The 20,442-nt window shown below is 40.4% G+C and overlaps 1 protein-coding gene across 1 annotated transcript; it reads left to right on the forward strand.

The window, feature by feature from the left end:
* The first annotated feature begins 6,066 nt into the window (after positions 1-6,066).
* LOC311523099 (lipase member M-like) lies at positions 6,067-19,408 on the forward strand. The gene is made up of 10 exons (XM_084632822.1): positions 6,067-6,108; positions 6,832-6,943; positions 9,784-9,901; positions 10,626-10,824; positions 12,319-12,428; positions 14,236-14,372; positions 15,063-15,209; positions 16,859-16,930; positions 17,973-18,038; positions 18,999-19,408. Exons 1-10 carry the CDS (start codon positions 6,086-6,088, stop codon positions 19,230-19,232), a joined length of 1,218 nt encoding a protein of 405 aa, XP_084488948.1. The 5' UTR covers positions 6,067-6,085; the 3' UTR covers positions 19,233-19,408.
* The last annotated feature ends 1,034 nt before the right edge of the window (positions 19,409-20,442 follow it).

Raw genomic sequence — 20,442 nt, forward strand, 5'->3', positions numbered from 1 at the left:
TAGTTTATTCACTGAAGAATGCTGGTTTGATTAACTTGAAACTATTCGCAAATTTGACACAAATCTCCTGAATAGTTTTGGCCAAAAGAATTTTTTGGGGTTAGATTCACAAAGGGATTTAGAAGCTATTCACAAAAGGGGGGTAACGGCGTGGTGGTGTGCTGCCTGCAGACTGGTGGTTAAGGTACTTATCGGGTATATAGGAGAGGCTGGTTTTAATCCCCACTTTGGATTAGAGAGTTGAATCCAGGTATCTCCGTGCCCAGGTGAGTGCCCTAACTACTGGGCTAGAGGATATCTGTCAATGCAGCTCTCTGTCTCTCCTGTAGAAGTGCTTCACTTTGTATGAAATTCTTGAATACTCATTGGGCCAGAGAGAGAATGAAAATGACTCTACTTTCAGAGATGGGATGCCATCTCTTATGCATTTCTGCAGTGATTCAGTATCAGCCTAAGGGATCGGGAGGGCATTAGGGGGCTGGAGCACATGACTTATGAGGAGAGGCTGAGGGAACTGGGTTTGTTCACTCTGCAGAAGAGAAGGGAGGGATTTGATAGCAGCCTTCAACTACCTGAAGGTGGGTTCCAAAGAGGATGGAGCTAAGCTGTTCTCAGTGGTGGTAGATGACAGAACAAGAAGCAATGGTCTCAAGTTGCCGTGGGAGAGGTCTAGTTTGGATGTTAGGAAACACTATTTCACTAGAAGGATGGTGAAGCACTGGAATGGGTTACCTAGGAAGGTGGAATCTCCATCCTTAGAGGTTTTTAAGGCCTGGCTTGACAAAGCCCTGGCTGTGATGATTTAGTTGGGGTTGGTCCTGCTTTGAGCAGGGGGTTGGACTAGAATACTAAATGACCTGCTGAGGTCTCTTCCAACCGTAATCTTCTATGATCAATTATTCAGTCACTTATGCATGTACTTAACTTTAAGGCTACTGTATTACATGTTGGCTGGATACAAACTAGTTTAAATTTAATTTTCTCTTGTCACGTTCCACAAAGCAATCGCTGATCTGTGTGCAGTGCCCAAGTTGTAAAGGGTGCTAAGATCCCATATAAATCCCATATAAAATGTTACTTGCATCATGTAACATAATGTAATCACTGTAATCTGTGTCTGTAATCACCACAGTCATTGACCTAAACCAACAGCACAAACATGAAGACTTAGCTATGAAGCTTTTAGTCAGATCCTTGTCCAACTCAGTTAGTTGCCGCTGTGCCTGGGAGCTGGTAAGGGCTTTTTCTGTGGCATGGCTAAACCACAAGTAAATACCCAAACTTAAAATGGACTTTGCATGGGCCTTTTGTATGAGTAAATCTTAGCTCACTCCAGTGTCTATGTTAAGCAAATATAAAAGGGGGCAAGAGCAGGGCCAAAGCGAATCTGTGGTGTTTATTAGTTTCAGAAAACATTTCATGGTCACGCCCCCCGTTCTAGCCATTAACAAGCCAAACACTTCTATGCTTAAACTGCATGTTTTAAAAAAGAATGATTTTATTGCACACACTAGCATATCAACAAAAGTCAAAGCACTGGGCACATATTCAGCAGGAGTGGTGTTTTCTGCCAGTTACCCTATTGCCTTCCGTGGCACTGCATCGCTGTAAATGAGTGCAGAATTTGGCCCACACAGTGGTCTACTTGCAGGAAGGAATATCATAGGATTAACAATCAGTACCCGTTTCCCAGTTATGTTCACTCAAAATATAATGTTGACCTCAAGCTAGATTTATTCTTCTTCGGTTTAATCAGCTTAATCAATATGTATTATTGTAGAATGACGAACAAATCTATGAATATGATAAGGAAATAATATATGCAGTCAGCAAAGTACAATCTATTTTATCTAATTTATTAAATTCTTCACAATCTTTTCATGATTATAACTTTTTGGGACATCATATCCCAATCTGGTGTTTTAGAGGAGAGATTACTGAATAGCCCCTCTATAAATACAGTGGATGAAGTTAATAGCAAGCCAGAGATTAACTACTTTTGGTTAATAGCAATGTTATGCCAGGAGCCGAGTCCATCCCATTGACATTAATGTTAATGAGATTTGGATATTGGCAACAGCCATGCTGCTTATCAACAACTTTTCACCTCTCCCTGCTGGTCCTGCCCTGGTATTGGTTGCCTGGGCTTAGCACATCCCAGCATTTTCTTCCCTGGCTTCAGCCTCACAAACCTACCTGTCTCTGGGGACCCACTGCCCAAATAGTAGGTAATGGACTGGGGCACCTGCATCTCCACCCAGCAGGGAAGCCCCTGCTGGAATCCCGGCACTATAGGTTGAGAGGGGAGGTTTCAGACAGGGCAGGAATGTGGAAGGGCGTGGGGTTTTCCATGGAAATCTCAGGGAAAACTTTCTAACTGTGAGAACAGTAGGACAGTGGAACAGACTGCCTAGGGAGGTCATGGAAGCTCCTTCACTGGAGGTTTTCAAAAGGAGGCTGGATAGCCACCGGTCTTGGGTGGTCTAGACGCAACAAATCCTGCATCTTGGCAGGAAGTTAGATTAGATAACCCCTTATTGTCCCTTCTAACCCTATGGGTCTATTATTCTAAATATTGGCATTAAATATCACTCCTACCTCCATTGCTCAGAAATGCTCCTGAAGTGCTCTCAATCCTCTGAGGATGGTTAAGAAGAAGGGGTGGGGGGGACCATACAATTACTTTACACTTCAGCTATTAGGACCCAATGACAGCAACATCAATGTTGATGCCTAAAGAAGATGGTGAGAACATAGGGAAGCACACCTGACACTCCAAAAAAATGCTTTGGAGCCATTTAGAGGGCAATTTAAACTGATCAAGGAAGACCTGTAGACCATTATCATAGACATCAGATGATATTTAATCAAAACAGGTGGTGGCTAAGAAGGGGGATTAGTAATGCTGTGCAGGGAGCTTATAGTAACACAGAGACAAGAAAAATAATTTGTCAACATTTACAAACCAGAATTTAGGTACTTAAATCTGTATTTAGGAACCTCAATAAGTGGCCTGTTTTGCAAAGATGCCAACATCCAGCAGCTCTCATCAAGGCCCTTCCTGGGAATATGTTTTGAGAAGATTGCGGTGAGACAATTCTATAATATCTGAATACTTCATGCTTCTGTGTCCACAATGAATCTGGGTTCAGACCTGACTATGATACGGACATTGCACTAGTTCTGTTGGTTAATGTTGTGCTAATGATGGATGAAAGTCAGGTGGCCACTTTGATTTTGTCAGACTGATCAGCTAATATTTGGAACCGTTAACACTATGATATTTGTCGAGTCATTAGCCTCTGTGATAGTTTTCATTTTGCTCCTCCTTTCAGCAATAAGGGAGGAGCAAATAGATTATTTATCCTCTAAAAAGAAATATTGGATTGATCGCTTGAGAAGTTTGTGATTTTTGTCCCCCTTATGTGAGAAATTGTGGACCTTTGTCTCTGGAGATATCTGAAGAGAGCAGGAGTCACCCATGAGTGGCTTGACTTCTTCCGAGCAGAGAGATCCCAGAGGGTAGTACTGAATGATTACAGTTTTGCTGTGGGGGCTCTGTCTTTCTGTAAGACTATAGCTTGCTCCGATGCACATTCAATGGAGAATGTAAAATGGAGATAAAACATTTTATTATTGATTCTAATACCGCACTTATACATGTGCAGAAGTATGATTCTGTTTTTTGAAACCTGAAAATATCTGTAGTGAAGAGTTTGTGGGCTAAATTTTGCTCTCATTTATTTTTTGGTAAAAAACATACTCTACTAGATATACATACTGCTTTGACAATTGCTGATATCCTCACTTATTGAATAAATAATTCTTTTGAAAAAAGTCCATATTAGACTTAAAATAATTAGGTGCATTAATGACTGGAACTGCGCACATACCATGAAACATTTTCTGTAAATAATGCTACCATGAATATGATTTTGCCCTGCTCAGCTTTGGCCCTTTTTTGAATTTGTTTAATACAGACATTGGCATGATCCAGTTGTAGTCATGATCGTGGAAAGTACATTTTAGTTTAGATATGCAAATATTTGTTCTTGGTTTATTTTATATATGTTGGGATTTTTGTCAACACAACAGTGGGAATAGATTTACAAAAGCCCGGATCAGATCTTTGGCAAAGAAGTAGTCGAATGAACTAGATAAGAAGCTAACCAAATCCTTTGTAACTAAGACTATGCACACATGTGCTGTTGTATTTTATCAGTGACTGGTGATGATAGAAAATTACAGGTTACTATACATACACACTGTAATTAATATATTTTATATGGACATATGGCACTGATTAACACCCTTCACAACTTGCACAGATCAGCAGCTGCTTTGTGTGAACATAAGAGAAGATTAAATTTAAATGAGTTTGCATCCAGCCAACATATAATATAGTAGCCTAAAGTTAAGCTTGTGCATAAGTGAGTGGAGGATCCATGTCTTACTGAACAACGGCGGAAATACATTAAATGACATCACATGCCTGCATGTGGAGGGGAATTAAGGCATTTAATTGCACAATAAATATGGTTTTAGTCATCAGTGGTGTTTAGTGATATGCACCTACTTTAATTGTATCACATAATAAAGTACTGCATGTCTGTCACTTCCTGTTTCTCTTAACACTGGTGTTGACTGAACTGCTGTCATTCAAGCATCCAAATCCCATCTGATGCTGTGAGTAGACTCTGGTTGGTAATATCTTTTCCTTCCTGAACTCAGGTTTACATTTTAGATTCTCTTTTGGAGGCAAAATATCTGATAAATTGTACCTCAGTCACTTGGTTTGTGTCACATTCGTAGATGGTTTTTGACAGGTCCTTAGATGGAGTTATGGTGAATGCTTGTAACATTTCCTCAGAAGGAATGAGGAGAATTGACATTGCAACTCCTCTGGTCTATATATTTTGTGGGGGAGAAAAGATTGTTGGAATGAGGGACAATAGACGGAAAGTTTCCTCAGGGTAGATCTGTTCCTTTTCATAGATTGAGACATTACTTAAAGTTATTGTAAGATGTACTATTTACAGTACGTTACAAAAAGTGCGTGGCCCAAAAGAGTATTCATCTGAACTGAGCATGATACTTTAAATTGATCTCGGCGAGTATTTTGAGTTCTTAATATAGCATTCAACAGTGGGTTCTTCTTGTGCTGTTTTCAATCAAACCTAACTTTCAGTCTTCCAACTTGCGTTGACGTGCCACTACTCTGTTTGTTTACAGCATGTTTATTTTTGTAAAATTCTGTGGTACTTTTGACTCCTCAACAAAGTGAGGGATTGGTATCACAGCATAGAATCAGGGAGAGTGATTGCAGACTATATTAAAGTCATGCTTTTTAAGCACATTTGCTATTCTGGTCATATTATAAATATGTCTTTTATTGGGAGATGTGATTACTATACGGGCCAAGTAGTATGGAGGTTTTATGATGTATTCTTGACAAATTTATCAAAAAAAAAATTAATTTGAGAAATTTATAAACCTGGAAATAATGGTTTATAGTAGTATGTTAGATTATAAACTCTTTGTGGCAGGGACCATGTCTTCCTATGTGTTTGGTCAAAGTCCAGTACAATAGGCTCCTGATCCACAATATATTATTAAGTAATAATCAAATAACAAACGTATAGATATGGCCATAATCTGACTGGCATGAATGCATTCCTTGACATATTTTTAATACTTCCTTTTATTGTGTTTCTGTGTTTAACAAAAAGTAAGACACTAACTTACATAACACCTGTCCTGGGTATAAAGCAATTTAACTGCTTGGTAGTGCTGAAGGTATAACAGTTGTGATAGACCCAGGCCAGTGGGGTACAGCAGAGTAGCAGAAGGCAGATATACTGGCCACTGGATTGACAGTTTTCTGTTCCCTGACTGACCAGAGCAGGGGCTGCTCCAGGCTAATGAGAACACCTGACTCCGATTAACCTGCAAATAGTCAGGTGAGGCCATTAAGCTAATGTGACCACCTGACTCTAATTAAGGCACCTCTGATAATATAAAAAGGCTCACTCCAGTCAGGCAGAGAGGAGCTAGAGGTGAGGAAGTGTGGCTGAAGGACTGGTTAATGAAGACACTCTCAAGTAATCGGTAAGGGAGAAGCAGGAGAGCTGTGGGGAAGTGGCCCAGGGAAATGTAGCAACTCTGGCAGTAAAAGGTTGGCTGCCAACAGCTGCTACTATTAGGGTCCCTGAGCCGGAACCCAGAGTAGAGGGCGTGCCTGGGTTCCCCCAACCCACCACTACAGAAATACCTCCTGGGAGGGGAAAACAGGCCCCTGTCAAGACAGGAGGCTAAACTGTTTTGGCATGAGGCTGTAGGAGCAACAGAGACTGTGGGAATTCTCTCACCAACCTCCATTGCTGGCTTATGATGTAAAGAGCTCAGTGGACTGTATCGCTGGCCCTAAAGAGAGAAGGGCTATGTGGAGGGTTGCAGTGAGCCTCTGAAGCTAGCATAAACCACCTGGAACCATGGGACCCACGGGGACAAGGTTGGAGCTCTGCCATGCAGTGTTTCACATAGGACCTGATCCGTCTTCTATTGCAGGCAAAGGGAATGTTTCAATAAGAGTTGGATATGGCCATAAAGTCAAATTAATCATGACAGAGACTGAAGTAGGGCCTGCCCCCAACTGAATTCAATATTACTATGCTTGTGAGTAAGAATTGGCAGGCAAAATAGTGCTCTCCCCCCCCATTTTCCAACATGAATTTCACACTCTTTGTATACACAAGAGAGTTGGAATAAATGTTACAAAACCAAGATGTATGTTGGTAGAAATGTTATTAACAGACACATTTTTTTTCACAGAAACAAGATGTGGTGGTTTATTGCATTAGCCTATCTAATACAAGTTGTTACAAGCTCAGAAGAACTCATCAAGAAGAAAAGAAACATGAATCCTGAAACGTTTATGAATATTGTAAGTCAAGTATTTGTGAAAATGTTAACTATAATGGAGCATAATAATTAGACACAGGCCTGAAAATTCAGATTCAGGTTGAGGGTCGCATTTCAAATTTTCAACTACAACATTTGGGAATGTCTTGTTTTGGGATTTAGAAAGGCTCATTAAAGACATCCACCAAGTGACCGAATTGAAAACCTTGGATCCAAGTTTAGGTCCATATTTAATATTGATAATGTTTCATTAACAAGTTTTCTCTTTAACTTTTTCCCTTCCCCCACTATACTATATCTTCCCCACTATACCTTCAGTCTGTTTTTCCAAAAGGGCCTTCCAATTTATCTGTATTGAAGGATAGATCAGGGGAAGTATGAAGTGTGCATATGAGTAAGTCCACTATAAATGGGAGTGATCTCTTATATTCAGTTCCATGCATTTCCTTGTTCCCGGGCAGAAAATTCTTTGCACCTCTCTTCTCTTCTCATATGTCATGGTTTCCTATTTTGAGACCGGATCTGAGCCAGCAATAACAAGTCTACATAATAGTATGCTCAAACACTTTTTTTTTTTTTTTTTGGACAACCCTTGGGAAGTGATTGCTTGTATGTATGTTAAGGGATTATTAAATAGATTTAAAGTATGAAGCATAAGATGAATCTTTACAAGAGATAAATTATAAGAAAATGTGGAGCTGAACAGGTGGAGACTTTGCAAAGGGAGTGAATTTCAAGGAGGGAGTGAAGCAGAGAAAGGATGTTTGGTGTGTTTCTGTGGTATTGTAAACACTTTATAACCTTACTTTTAGAAAGAACTTTATTATGAATCCTCTTATATTGTGGAGCCAACCATTTTCTGAGATGTAAAGATATATAATTATTATAGGACAAAGCAAATCTAAGAGAGTCTAAAGTTTGGTTTAATTGAAACTCCTCAGTGGAGTGGATTTTAATAGCTAGAGCTGTCAGAAGGCAAGGACAATCGCTGTCAGAGAATTGCACAAGAGCATGCTGGATTCCTGCACCTCTTGTGTTTTCCTGCAGTGCTGGCCCTTCAGGTTAGGCAAGATGGAGTTCGCCTACCTTGTTTTGGCTCAGGGATATTGCAATCATTATCTGCAGATGTAAATTGGCTCAGAAAGATTTAGCATGTCAGTTTTGCTACCAATGTTCAGTTGAGTTGTCAGCAGACACCATTGCTTATAATCTTCTGGTTCTTACGAGTTCCTAAAGCTGGCATTTTTCCAGAATGCTCTGCACAAACCTACTCGTCACATACGAGGATGAAGTGTTTATATGATTAAATACTCAGGGTCTGGGTTCCAGACCCTATCTCCACTCCATGTGCCTAATTACCTTTCTGTTTGGGTTCATGTTGCAATCCTGGCAAGCTCCCCCAGCTGGACACTCCCAAGGCTGTTGTGTTTGGGCCTCTCACACTGGGCCCATGTGCTTTAAGTGTCCCTTAGTCTGAGTAGTCTGTAACACTGTCTCTTTTCTTGGCATCTCTGGCATGCTTCCTGGGCACAGGCTCCCTGGTTTGTTACCCCGTCACCAGTGCTAATACCCAGATTCTCCCATACTTTAAGATCATCCTATCCCTGATCTCCAAGTTTGTGGCAACTCTGTTTACAGTGAAACAAACAGATGCACAGATTTCTCAAAAGATTCCAAAAACCAATAACTCTTTACTTTAGCTAGCACAAGAAATATACAGAGCTAGACAAAACTATAAGAATCCTGTACATATTTTTCTGCCTCAATGTCCTCAGCACTCTTGACCATTCTTTGAGCTTAGGGCAGAGTACACTAAGGAGTCCAGGATACCATCTCCTGCACATGGCTTTTCCTCCAAATTATGGAGTCTCTCCTCTTCTCTGCACAGTTTCCTTATTCCTCAGCCAGTCCTACAGTTAAATAGAACCGTTCTACTATGACAGCATGTCCCTCTTTTCTTTTTTCCTGACCAAATGCCCTTTGTGTCATTCTTTGAGTTCCTCTTTGTCAGGGATCAGGCTCATCAGGTGATCAATGTCCCACCAGATGATCTATTGTTTAGTTACCCTCCTCCCTGGAGTTCAGACTTTGAAAAACTGGTTTGCCCTGGGCAGCAATCATCTATTTGCTAAAGGTGCTCCATTTGAATGGAGGATCATCAAAGTTGAGTGGCCTACCATTGTTCCTGATCAGAGAGATGGGCGACAACCCTGACAGCTGATGGTGACTGGTACATATTCAATGATACAGCAATTTCATAAAATCAACCAGAATTCTTAAGTTGTACATAAGCAAATTCTCCAAATCATCACAGATCTAAAGTTACTTTTTATTATATTTTTCTTGTTAATAGTCATTGATGCTTTTTATGCCCAAATACCTTTGTTAGCCTCTAAGGTGACACAAGGACTCCTCGTTGTTATTCCAATTAAAACTACTTTCAAATAATAGATTCCTGAATGTTTATTTCCTTCCGACTAATGCCATTGCATTTGGATGTGTGAAGAAAGAACATGGAAATGTTTACATTCTTTGTGGAGAAATTTTTCTAAGCTTTTCCATGACTAATCCAGCCTTCTTAGCACCTCCTTGTTCAGATATTTGGGCTGGAAATCTCAGGAGAACAAGCTGTCTGGGCATATTTTCAATATTTCCTGGTTTGGGCCAGGTTAGGAATAAAATTCTCTCACTATTTTAGGCTTTGTTCCATATCCCAGTTGAAACTAAGTGCAGGAACTCATAAAAGTTAAACAAACACTCATGCTAACACTTCCTTGTGGGGAAATGCTCTCTTCCCTGCAACAGATAATTACAAATCTGATACCTGTAAACAATCTTAGACATTTATTTTAATTCTCTCAGAGTCAGTTGATCTGCTATGAAGGATATCCCAGTGAGGAGTATGAAGTTCTGACTGAGGATGGCTATTATTTGAGAATAAACAGAATTCCTTATGGCAGAGAAAAACCTACAGACAAAGGTATGGCTCCATTTTGTTTGATGCAAAAAACCCCAAATAACACTCATCCAAAATAAAAAAAAACAACCCACCAATCCAAGTAAATATACATACACACACACACAGGAGGCATGTTTAATATCTGTGGAAAAATCCTGAATCTAAATATCAGATTGAAAACCAGTCAATCAAGTCTTTACACGTTTCTATATGTTCATGATTTTTTCTGAACAAAACAGGGTGTGGAAAATTGAGAACGATTAGGTCATGGTTTTTGACATTAGCAATGACATAAGTCTGAGAACAGGAGAGGCTGGATGTCTGTTGACTGAGTTGCACAGTGATTTTTTTCCCCTATAAATTCGTTACTTTTGTATATTTTGTTCTGTTTGGTGGTTATGTCAAGCAACCAGCCTTAGTTATGAGCAACTAAAAACAGGAATTTAGTATGGAAATACTTAGGAAATCTTAACTACAGATTTTAGCAGCATTACAGCTAATTATACATGTATATGTATGGAATACTAATGACAGCCGTAGCTAAAATTCCCTAAACATTTCCATTCTAAACCCCTCTTTGCCGTTGCTTTTAACTATAGCTAATTATTTGTCATGGGGTATCATACTTGTGGGTGTGCTCTGATTTAAAGGTTTTATCAGCATGTGTTTGGGATGAGTGAAATACAGTATGTCATTTTGCCATGTTACTTTACCAAACCTGTATTTCTGTATTCCATTTATTTAGGTCCAAAGCCAGCTGTGCTTCTCCAGCATGGATTGTTTGGTCAAGGTAGCAACTGGGTCGAAAATTTGGCCAATAACAGCCTGGGCTTCATGCTAGCAGATGCTGGCTATGATGTTTGGATAGGAAATAGCAGAGGCACAACCTGGTCTCAAAGACACCAGAAATTTTCAGTTGCCCAAGAGGAATTTTGGGATTTCAGGTGGGATGAACTGGAGAGAAACTAGTGAAAGCGGCAAACTGTTTTGCTTGTTGGCAATTCTGTATGTGTGGTGGTCCATGTTTCTCTTAATTCATGTGAACTTCAATTTGTGTGGTTTGTGCACAGCAATGGTGCTCATACAGGATTTAGATCTGTAATTTGGCTCCATTGTCAAGGCATTGGGAGGCCAACAGTTTAAATCAGCAGAGAACTTCCTCCTGCACCCCCTACTCACATCATTAATGCCACTGATTTTCAGTAGCGCTAGGACTGAAAGACTTAGCACAGAGTTAAACAGAACCCTCTGTGTGGTAGAAACCTTTGCATTGAAACTTTTCTTTGTCAGGGCCATTAGTCGCCTACAGAAATATAATGTGCTGTTAGATATGTTTAGTTGATTAAATATCACGAAGAATCTTTCCCTCACTGCTATCCTATCCAGTGGCCAAGGGCAGTCAGTCCCTGAGCACAAAGCAGAACAGGGATTGCTCTCACCTTGCACCCGGGGTGATAGAGTTTGTCCCAAAGAGGTTAAGGAGGAGCATGGAACAGGCCCTGCCCTCTTCACCTTGCCCACTCTGGACTGGTGCAAATGGAACTATGGGGAGCAGGCAAGCACCATGCTAAACGGGCAACTGCACGTTCCCTTTCACGTGCGGAAGCTAAGGCATAAAATGCAAGGAATACAGGTTTCAGGCATTGTTATCAAGCTTTCCAACTGGTTGCTGCCTCCCCTTTGGGCATTATTTAACTATAGCTGAGCCATTTCCTAACAAGCTGCTTGTTAGTTATTTACTGGAACTGGGTCTAGTTATTAGAAAACCTTTTAAAGGACATTACCATTTTCCTTTAGCACAGAAACAGAATTAAGAGCATTGGGCTAACATTAATTCAAATATCATGGCTTGGCCAACAGGGCAGTCTTATCTTTCCTAGGTTTGTAAACACACTCCATATTGAAAAATAAGGCATCTGTATTATGTAGAGAGACAAAGACTCAAACTCGGGGCTGGCAAACCTAGGCTGGGCTGGATCCCTGAATAGTCGGGTCTGTCACATAACAGCTCAATGGTTCACCAGTGTTGCATTCAAATGCATGTGGGCAGGATTTGCTGGCCAGATTCTCTCCTTAGCCGGAGCGCCACTCACTGCAAAGCTGGTTACAGCTCCCTGATTTTGAGAGCAAGCCGTGCTAATTTTCAGATGCTGCTGAGTAGCTCAAGGCTGCAGAACTCATATAGCGTCTTTAATGGACCTTTTACCAGTGAGGGGGTTGAGAGAAGGATGGAGTAGTAGCCAGAGGCACAGCTCCAGGTCCCACGCAGTTGCATTCAGCAGAGAGCTTCCCTAAACAGTGGGAATTTTCTCCTGGAAATTTACCCCCAAATTCCAGCCCCTTTATGTCACCTTAGTGGCGCATAGGAGCCATAACTTACTTGAGAATCTGGCCCTATAACTTCATTATGTGGTTAACTTCATATTTTTATATTGCAGTTTTCATGAAATGGGCAAATATGACCTTCAAGCTATGATAAACTTTATTCTGCAGGAAACTGGACAGAAGCAACTGTATTATGTTGGCTACTCCCAGGGCAGCACTATGGGTATGCTAGCAGAATTTGATGCATTTGCATTGTACTTTTCTCTCTCAAGTAAGAGAGGCTTTCTCTGGGCTATTATTAACTCTTTCATATGTTTATAAGCAGAAAATTGCAGAGACAATTCCCATTTTTGTTTAACATTGTGCAAGTACTTTATATAGGGCTATGTCCAGGATTCCTTTCTCAGTCAGACCTGATTCAAGTAAACGTCCCACTGAAGCCATGGAGCCTGTGATGTAATCAGAGATGGCCAACAGATTCCTAGAACAACCAGAGAGGTTTTGGTGACCACCAAAGGTTCCTCTTGCTAAACTTCATCTTGCTGTCACAAATGGAATATTTGACTATACTTCAGCCTGAAATATCTTTCATTGCTGAAGGGAACAGGATACCCCTAAAATTAACCAAGAGACTCTGCACCAAATTCATGGCTTTTGTTTTCAAGTGAAATCCATGGTGCTCCCTTCTTCCATACTAATGGATAGTCTAGCCCAAGTGTGAAAATGAGCTTATTGTTCCAACTCAGGCCTATCAAGTGTGATGGGGCAAGGCCAGATGGCGATAGTAAAGTAGTGGGAGACAGATATATTAGCCACAGACTAAACAAATCCCTGTTACCAGGATAAGCAAGTGGCAGCTGCTTCAGATCAATTAAGACACCTGGGGCCAATTAAGATCTTTCCAGAAGGCAGCTAGGTTGATTGGGACACCTGAAGCCAATCAGGGGCTGGCTGAAACTAGTTAAAAGCCTCCCAGTTAGTCAGGTGGGACCATGTGTTGGGAGTTGTAGGAGGAAGCCGTGCCATGGGAGATACTGAGCAATACAAACCATATCAGGCACAAGGAAGGAGGCCCTGAGGTAAGGGTGAAGTAGATATTGAGGAAGGCGAGAGGGAAGGCTGCTGTGGGGAAGTGGCCCAGGGAATTGTACATGTCCTGTTTCCAAAAGGTCCGCTACCATGGCTAATACTATTAGGGTCCCTGGGCTGGAGCCTGGAGTAGAGGGCAGGCCCAGGCTCCCCTCCCCCACCCCCATCTCTCCCCAAATTAATAACTGAGTCTGGGAGACAACAGAGACTGTGCAAGGGAGAGTAGCTTCTCCTCACCTCCCTTGCTGGCTTATGATGAAAATGGCTCAGTAGGCTGTGACCTTTGCCTCTAGAGAGAGAAGGGCTATGTGGAGGGTCACAGTGAGCCTCTGAGGCTAGCAAAATCCACCAGGAAGTGTGGGACCCACGGAAACAAGGACAGAGCTTTGTCACACAAGTTATCATATTCTCTTAGCAATAGGGACAAAAGACTATCCTTTTAGTCTCAATAACTGATAATCGAGAGAGCTGTTTCTTGGCAATAGGCATTAAAGAGGTCCATATCAGGACTATATTTGACCACAGAAATAAAGAAATAATCTCCTTTTAACATCTCTGCTGGGAAAGTGATATAAAAGTTAAACAGACAGGTCATGAACAAATATCCCTGCTAACGCCTCTGAAATGATGATGACTTGGTACAGTTCCCATTTCTGCCTGTTCTTATTCTGGGCTAAATTCATCATTCAGCACAGTCACAGCACTCTTATGTCAGTCCCTGGCTAAACTATTTTATGACATCACCTGTCCTGATTCGTAGTCAAGGGCCATCCCAAACTGCATGCAAATTCCCTCATTCTGTATTAGAACTGATTTCTTCTAAACCAAATACTACATGCTGGGTCCTAGTGAACCCTCTGGTGGATTTTTCAAACAAATGCCTGTAAGTATTCAGTTGTTGTTTGTAAGATTTCTGTAATTATTCTCTTTCACTTTCTCAGCGTTCATAGCATTTTCCTCCATGCCACAGCTGGCACAGAAAGTCAAAATGTTTTTTGCCTTGGCTCCTGCTGTCACCACTGGACACACCAAAAGCCCTATGGTAAAAATGTTGTTAATGCCTGAAGGAGCATTACAGGTATGAGATTTCTCTGTATTTTATTACGCTACTGAGTTACTGGTCTTTAAAAAGAGGCGTTGTACCTGAACAGGAGTTCCATGCGATCAGATAATACAAAAGGAAATCTGCTGTAAACTGTTTAGATTGTCACTGGAATATTAATTCCGTCACAGTGCATGTATGTTCAGTAGCGTTTGTGGTGGTTTGGTTGATTAAACATATGCCTTCATAACACTCTCAGTATGTGCAAAGTGTCAGACTTAACATCCCTGTTCAGAGTCTTATCTGTTGAATTTGTGACTTTAGTATGTTTAAATTAGCCATTTTAATGCTGTGTTCAAGTATATATCTTTTTTTAATTTATCTGAATGTGAATTTTCCAACTTCATGTTCAGCTTATTGTATTGATACCATTCAGATGCATATGACTTTGAGGTATCTGTACAAGTCAGGGGTAGAGGGTGGGAAATACAATTCTGCCTTCTTGCCTTGAATGAATGGAAAATTCCATGAGGTAAGCGTGTATTAACTGTGACGTTTGTGGAATACACAGTTGATGGAGGCACAGTTGTGGTCCTAGTAACTACATGAAAACCTCAAGGAAGTCAGTTAAAGGTATGATCTGGATCAGGCCTGGACTGTGATAAGGCAACTATACAAAATACACTTTGAAGGTTCACTGTAAATAATGCCCTTTCGTTTTCACAGGATATTCTTGGCAAAAAAGACTTCCGCTGGTGGGGTAAGACTATGAGGGAGCTTGCTGCCACAATGTGCTGCTATGAATTACCTAATAGACTTTGTGCCAATATATTTTTCTTTGCGGGTGGATTCAATGAGAAAAACCTAAATATGGTATGTGTGTATATCTATATCAACCATATTTTAGTGATGATGAACTGAAAAAGTTAGCTTGATTTTAAACAGCATTTGTGCCAAATGTGCAATTATTTAATTTGGAATGAGTAAAGCAGGGTCCTTTTAATTGTTGTAGAGTTTTGCTAGGGACTTTCTAACATGATGAGAATGGAGAAAGCAAATGCCTCAATAATGCAGGTGGTGGTAAGCAGTTTAACTGGGAATCTCTGTAGCCTACAATTGGCTTAGTAGTTTGGCTAATGTGTTACCTGTCTTTTTCTCAATAAAGCAGAGTAAATGTTTAATATGGCATTAAAATATCAGTCAAATTTGGAGTTTATAGCCTACAGTCCCAGGCCCTGACTTACATAACAGCAGTGTCACAGAAGCCCCAGGGTGGGTGGATGCAGGTGCATACTATGGCCAGAGCAGTTATGTAGGGTGGGTCACAATGCTCGCTTTTCAGTGCTATGGGTAGGCCGTCTGCATTGGTTCCAGTGGGCAGGAGACAGGCTGTTGGAGCCACTGCCCCCAAAACATTACTCGGGAGAACATACTGTAGCTCAGTGTAGTGGCTTAGTGGCCATAGATGGGTTATGCTAAAGCCCTAATGACTATCTGTCCATTTGAGGAGGTGGTGTGTGTGAATTCCATTCCTCAACCTAACCTCCCCTACACTAGAATGCAGCCCGATAAGGAAAATCTGCAGTTCCCTAACAGGCACCAGTTGCCAACTGATACTTAGCAATAATATTATTAAGTTGTCTGTAGGCTTAACAGACCAAAGATAAAAGTAAAGTCTGCAGACAGCACTGCAAGGTACTCACTGTCACACAGTCACACTTTGCAAGGCTATGTTGTTAGGAATATTTAATCTTCTCTCTGGGGGAAATGTTGAGAGTCCAATGGTAATCCATTTGCCAGAGGTGTCATTTACATGGCAATCTGGAGTTCTCTGAATAAAAAAATGAAATGGAAATTATGCTTCATGTGAGCTGGTATCTTGCTCAACCTGCTCTGAAACAAAGTCCCGTGCAATACATCGAGTCAAAGGCTTGCACCCTTCCAGAGGCGGGTTAAGGTTGGCTCTTAGCACAGAAATTAAGGGCAGGAAACAAAGTTCAGCCCAGCTTTCTACTCAAACTTGGCTGTTCCTACATGAGGCTGCTTAAGCAACACCCCTGACTCATGTAGGAACATATACACTTCCTTTATATTCAGGTGGTCTAACAATCCACCTAGCTCAATGGGTCAATAGAATCCCCCAAGATCTCCAAATGGTAAAAGCATGAGGTAGTTCAGGCAAATATTGCAAGCCTGTTTTTTATCTAGCACTCAGAACCATAACTCAGACAGAATTAAACCAAACCTTACAATAGGGTTCAAGGAGAGCTTAATATTTTAGATGTTTTCTTACTACTTTTGGCAGAACTGTCATTAAGTAATTGATTTAAAAATTAACAGATAGGCGAGGGAATTATATTTCTGAAAATATTGCAGTTTTTCTGGCCATCCAACTTGCTCCGGTTTGGATGATTTGTAATTCTGTAGTTACTGAACTGAATGGTGTTTTGTTTATGTAGAATCCTGCCTTTCTCCCATTTCATTTAGAAAACACATGATATCCTAAAATTGTTTTCTTGCAGAGTCGAATGGATGTGTACACAGGCCGCTTTCCAGATGAAACATCTGCTAAAAACTTACTGCACTGGGCCCAGGTAAAACTTCTGAAATCTTTCAATATTCTGTGATTTATGCTCTCTGATCATAGTTAAACCTGATTTATTCAGAACAGACAGGTATTTATTTATCAATGAGATTTTAATATAGTGACATAATCCTTTGAGTTCCATCTTTGACGTTGTTGGTTACTGAGAGTTTTCAGTGTGAAAGGACAGGCATGTAGGAAAGCTATGAATATTAAGATTGTAAAGTCACATACTCAAAAGTTAGGAAATTCCAGAATCAAGTTTGCTCAGGCAACTTTAATTAAGCCCCTTGTGCATAGGTATTATGATACAGTCTTTAATTACATGATCACAAGCTATTTTTTTCCACAGGGCCCTGCCTCATTCAGTGCACAGAATGGACATGGTTCAGGAAACCTAGACATTTTCCAATAAACGCCAACTGGTTTAATTGAAATTTGCCAAAAGAATTTAGCCTGAACTAGACGCCCAGCCTGAAAAACTTCAGCCTAAATTAAAGTTTGGCGCACTGAAAACAGGGTCTTATAATGAAAAGTGCCAGGTGATCTTAACTATAGGGGTTGCTGCTCATCTCAGTGATGAACACCAGTATAGAAAGCAGTTCTGAAAAGGAAAATTATAATTCTTTTAATTGTTTATATATAGTGTCAAGAAAGAGAGAGAGTGAAAAACTCATGGGCTATGTAATACCAAAATCTGTCAATACAAAGTTCTTAAAAAGCACCCCTTGTGCACGTTAATGATAAAGTTAACAAAAAGGAAAAACTTGTTTGTTAGCAGATACAGATTAAAAATTGCTCGTCGCCAATGAAAAGTGAGAAGTGATTTTATTTTTTTATGCTCAAAATGTGCTGTTGTAGATGCAAAGGGTTAAATTCTGATCCTATTGAAGTCAATGAGTGTTTTGCCAAAATTTCATCCAAAATGTCTAAAGTCCTGCATAATGTAACATAATTGATTCATGATAGTTTAAGACAGAACAGCACACTGATATGCAAAGGCATGTGGATAATTTGTCTAATTTTACACTTTCTTTTCTTCTTTCTGCTAGGCAGTTAAATCAGGAGAATTCAAATATTTTGACTATGGCAGTGAGAACAAGGCTAAGTACAACCAGGTAGAGAGAAATGATTTTTATTGAAAACTAAGTGATCTTTTAAAAATAAGAATGATCCCCTGCCTTCCCACACTCAGTCACAACACATCCCCAGTCTGTCCAGCATTTGACTACAGGAAAACTAGCATTAGTTTATGGACTTTTGGGGTGTATTTAATATGGGTTTCATCCATTTGAAAAACTTAATTATACAGTCTCCTTTTGTTCCTCATTTCATCTCCTCCATTATTTGTTCATTTCCTCTCTTTCCCCAGGCTTCTCTGCACCTGCTCATCTGGTCCACTTCTTCTTCACTTTCCTGCCCTGTGTTCACTGCTGCTTTGTCCTCACCTTCCATGCACAAGGTCATTGTTACTTGGCCCTTGTCTCCTCCTGTATGTGCTCCTCCGCTTCTGGGTCTTCCTCTCTCCCTGCACAGCCTCCAGCTTCCTTTCTTCCCCACTGCCTTGTATATGTTCCAGTTCCCTTCCTGCACGTTCTCCTGATCCTGGTTCCCTGCCATGTGTTTCCTTTCTCCTCTGATCTCCTATGCATACTGCCTGTTTCCCTTCTCTGCTGGATGTTTGTCTCCAGCTGGGTGGGTCTTGGCTCTTCTCCCACTGGCAACTTCTTTCCAGCAGCAAATCTGTGAGAACAGTTCCTTTTCCTCCTACTAATCCCATGTAGCACTGATCCCTAGTGAAGAAACTAGGCAGGCTTATCCTGCTGATTTCCAGTGACCCTAATGGGCACCCAGACACTATGTTACAAAGATGAATTGTGACACATGTAGAAGGCAGCTCTTTACGGAGCAACAGCAGGTGCTGTGTAGACTATTGAGCACGGTTTGAGAGCTGCTGTCCCAAAACACTGATCATCTCAGATGAATCTGGCAATTTTGCACAGCAGTCAAATGGTTAATCAATGATTTTTGTTTAAAAAATTAAGACAGGGTCTGAGACTTACTTTTTTGTCTTTCAGTCTGTCCCTCCCTTCTATAAGATAGAAGATATGACTGTGCCCACTGCAGTATGGTCCGGTGGAGAGGACTGGATGGTAGACCCAAAGGATATTGACATGTTACTCCCTCAAATTACTAACCTAGTTTACCACAAGAATATTTCTGACTGGAACCACTGGGATTTCACCTGGGGTCTTGATGCAGCCAAGCGTGTGTACAGTGAAATTATTGCACTGATGGGAAAGTATCCATAAAACCACACAGCATTGTTTGAGAATTAATTAGTTAATTTAGATTTATTGAAATCTACTTTCTGTATGTGTGGCAATAGGCTGCTTTTCTAGTTGCTATTTTTTGAGTCAATCATGGTGCTTGTAAACGGATTAGGGGGTTACTGTGAAAGGATTTAATATGTACTTTTTTTTTGGTAGTGGTACCAATTTTTCCCCATCTTCCTGGTAAAATTCAGCAACCAGGATTCTGTTACTCAGAAAACTGAATTATATTTCTCAAAGGAAACACTTCTGAAACCAAAACTAAAATCTTATAGTGCACATTACAGCTGTGAGCCAGAATATGCATGCATGCCTTAAATCTTTTAGCACAGTCCATTAGATGTTAAACTAATGAGGACATTTCTCTGGTCCAGTTAAAATACTAGAGAACTTTCCCATGTTACATATTAAAAATATTTTTAATATGTAAATCAATAATGCAGCCTTTCATATATAGTTAAGACAGTCTATGTTAGTTTTACTTTGACCGTTTATTTTGTATAGATACACATGAATATACACAATAATAAGACAGCAAAAGCATGACAGGAAAAATACACACATCAAAGGATATCCTTGAATTGAAAGAATCACACTCGGAAGAGATGTATGGGGACGGGGGGGGGGGGAGGAGGAATCAATGTCTGAATCTAAAACATTTGTGTACAATTTAGAGCATAAAGTTATTTCTTTCTCATGTAAATTATATTTTTACTTCCAAAAATTGCTCCCACACCTCACAACATTTTGCCAGGTCACGAAGCTCTCAGTCTATCAGCTTCACATAACCCTATTTCTCCTTTACACTGAAATCAGTCTTCTGATATTGGTCAATATGGATTCCATCCACCTTATCACAGAGAATATAGCTAATGCAATCTAGTTCTTTCGATTGAGAGGTTCTTAATTTCAGTAAGGGTATTATGTGGATGAACTGAGGTACTGCTCTTTCCCCAATTAGTTCCATTCTGTGTGGCATCTAATTCCGGGTAAGATACTTTCACTTGCATATCCATACAATATCCCCCATATCAGAACAATAGTCTTCAGAAAAGGCACCTTTTAGCAATCTGCTTGGAATCCAGTGCATTTGTTTGAACTGAACTAAGTATTGCTTAATTCTCAAACTGAATTTACAGGTGTTGGAAAATTCTGTCCCTGACTTTGCTAGTGAAAGAAACATTAAAAG

The sequence above is a fragment of the Lepidochelys olivacea genome (genome assembly GCF_965140295.1).
Source record: "Lepidochelys olivacea isolate rLepOli2 genome assembly, chromosome: 7".
Taxonomy (NCBI): domain Eukaryota; kingdom Metazoa; phylum Chordata; order Testudines; family Cheloniidae; genus Lepidochelys; species Lepidochelys olivacea.

Excerpts from the sequence above, each read along its gene's own strand:
- LOC311523099 (XM_084632822.1), top strand. The coding sequence starts at position 6,086 with ATGAAGACACTCTCAAGTAATCG. Across the intron at positions 6,944-9,783 it reads CTGAAACGTTTATGAATATT|AGTCAGTTGATCTGCTATGA; the intron begins GTAAGTCAAGTA and ends TAATTCTCTCAG. Across the intron at positions 15,210-16,858 it reads ATGAGAAAAACCTAAATATG|AGTCGAATGGATGTGTACAC; the intron begins GTATGTGTGTAT and ends GTTTTCTTGCAG.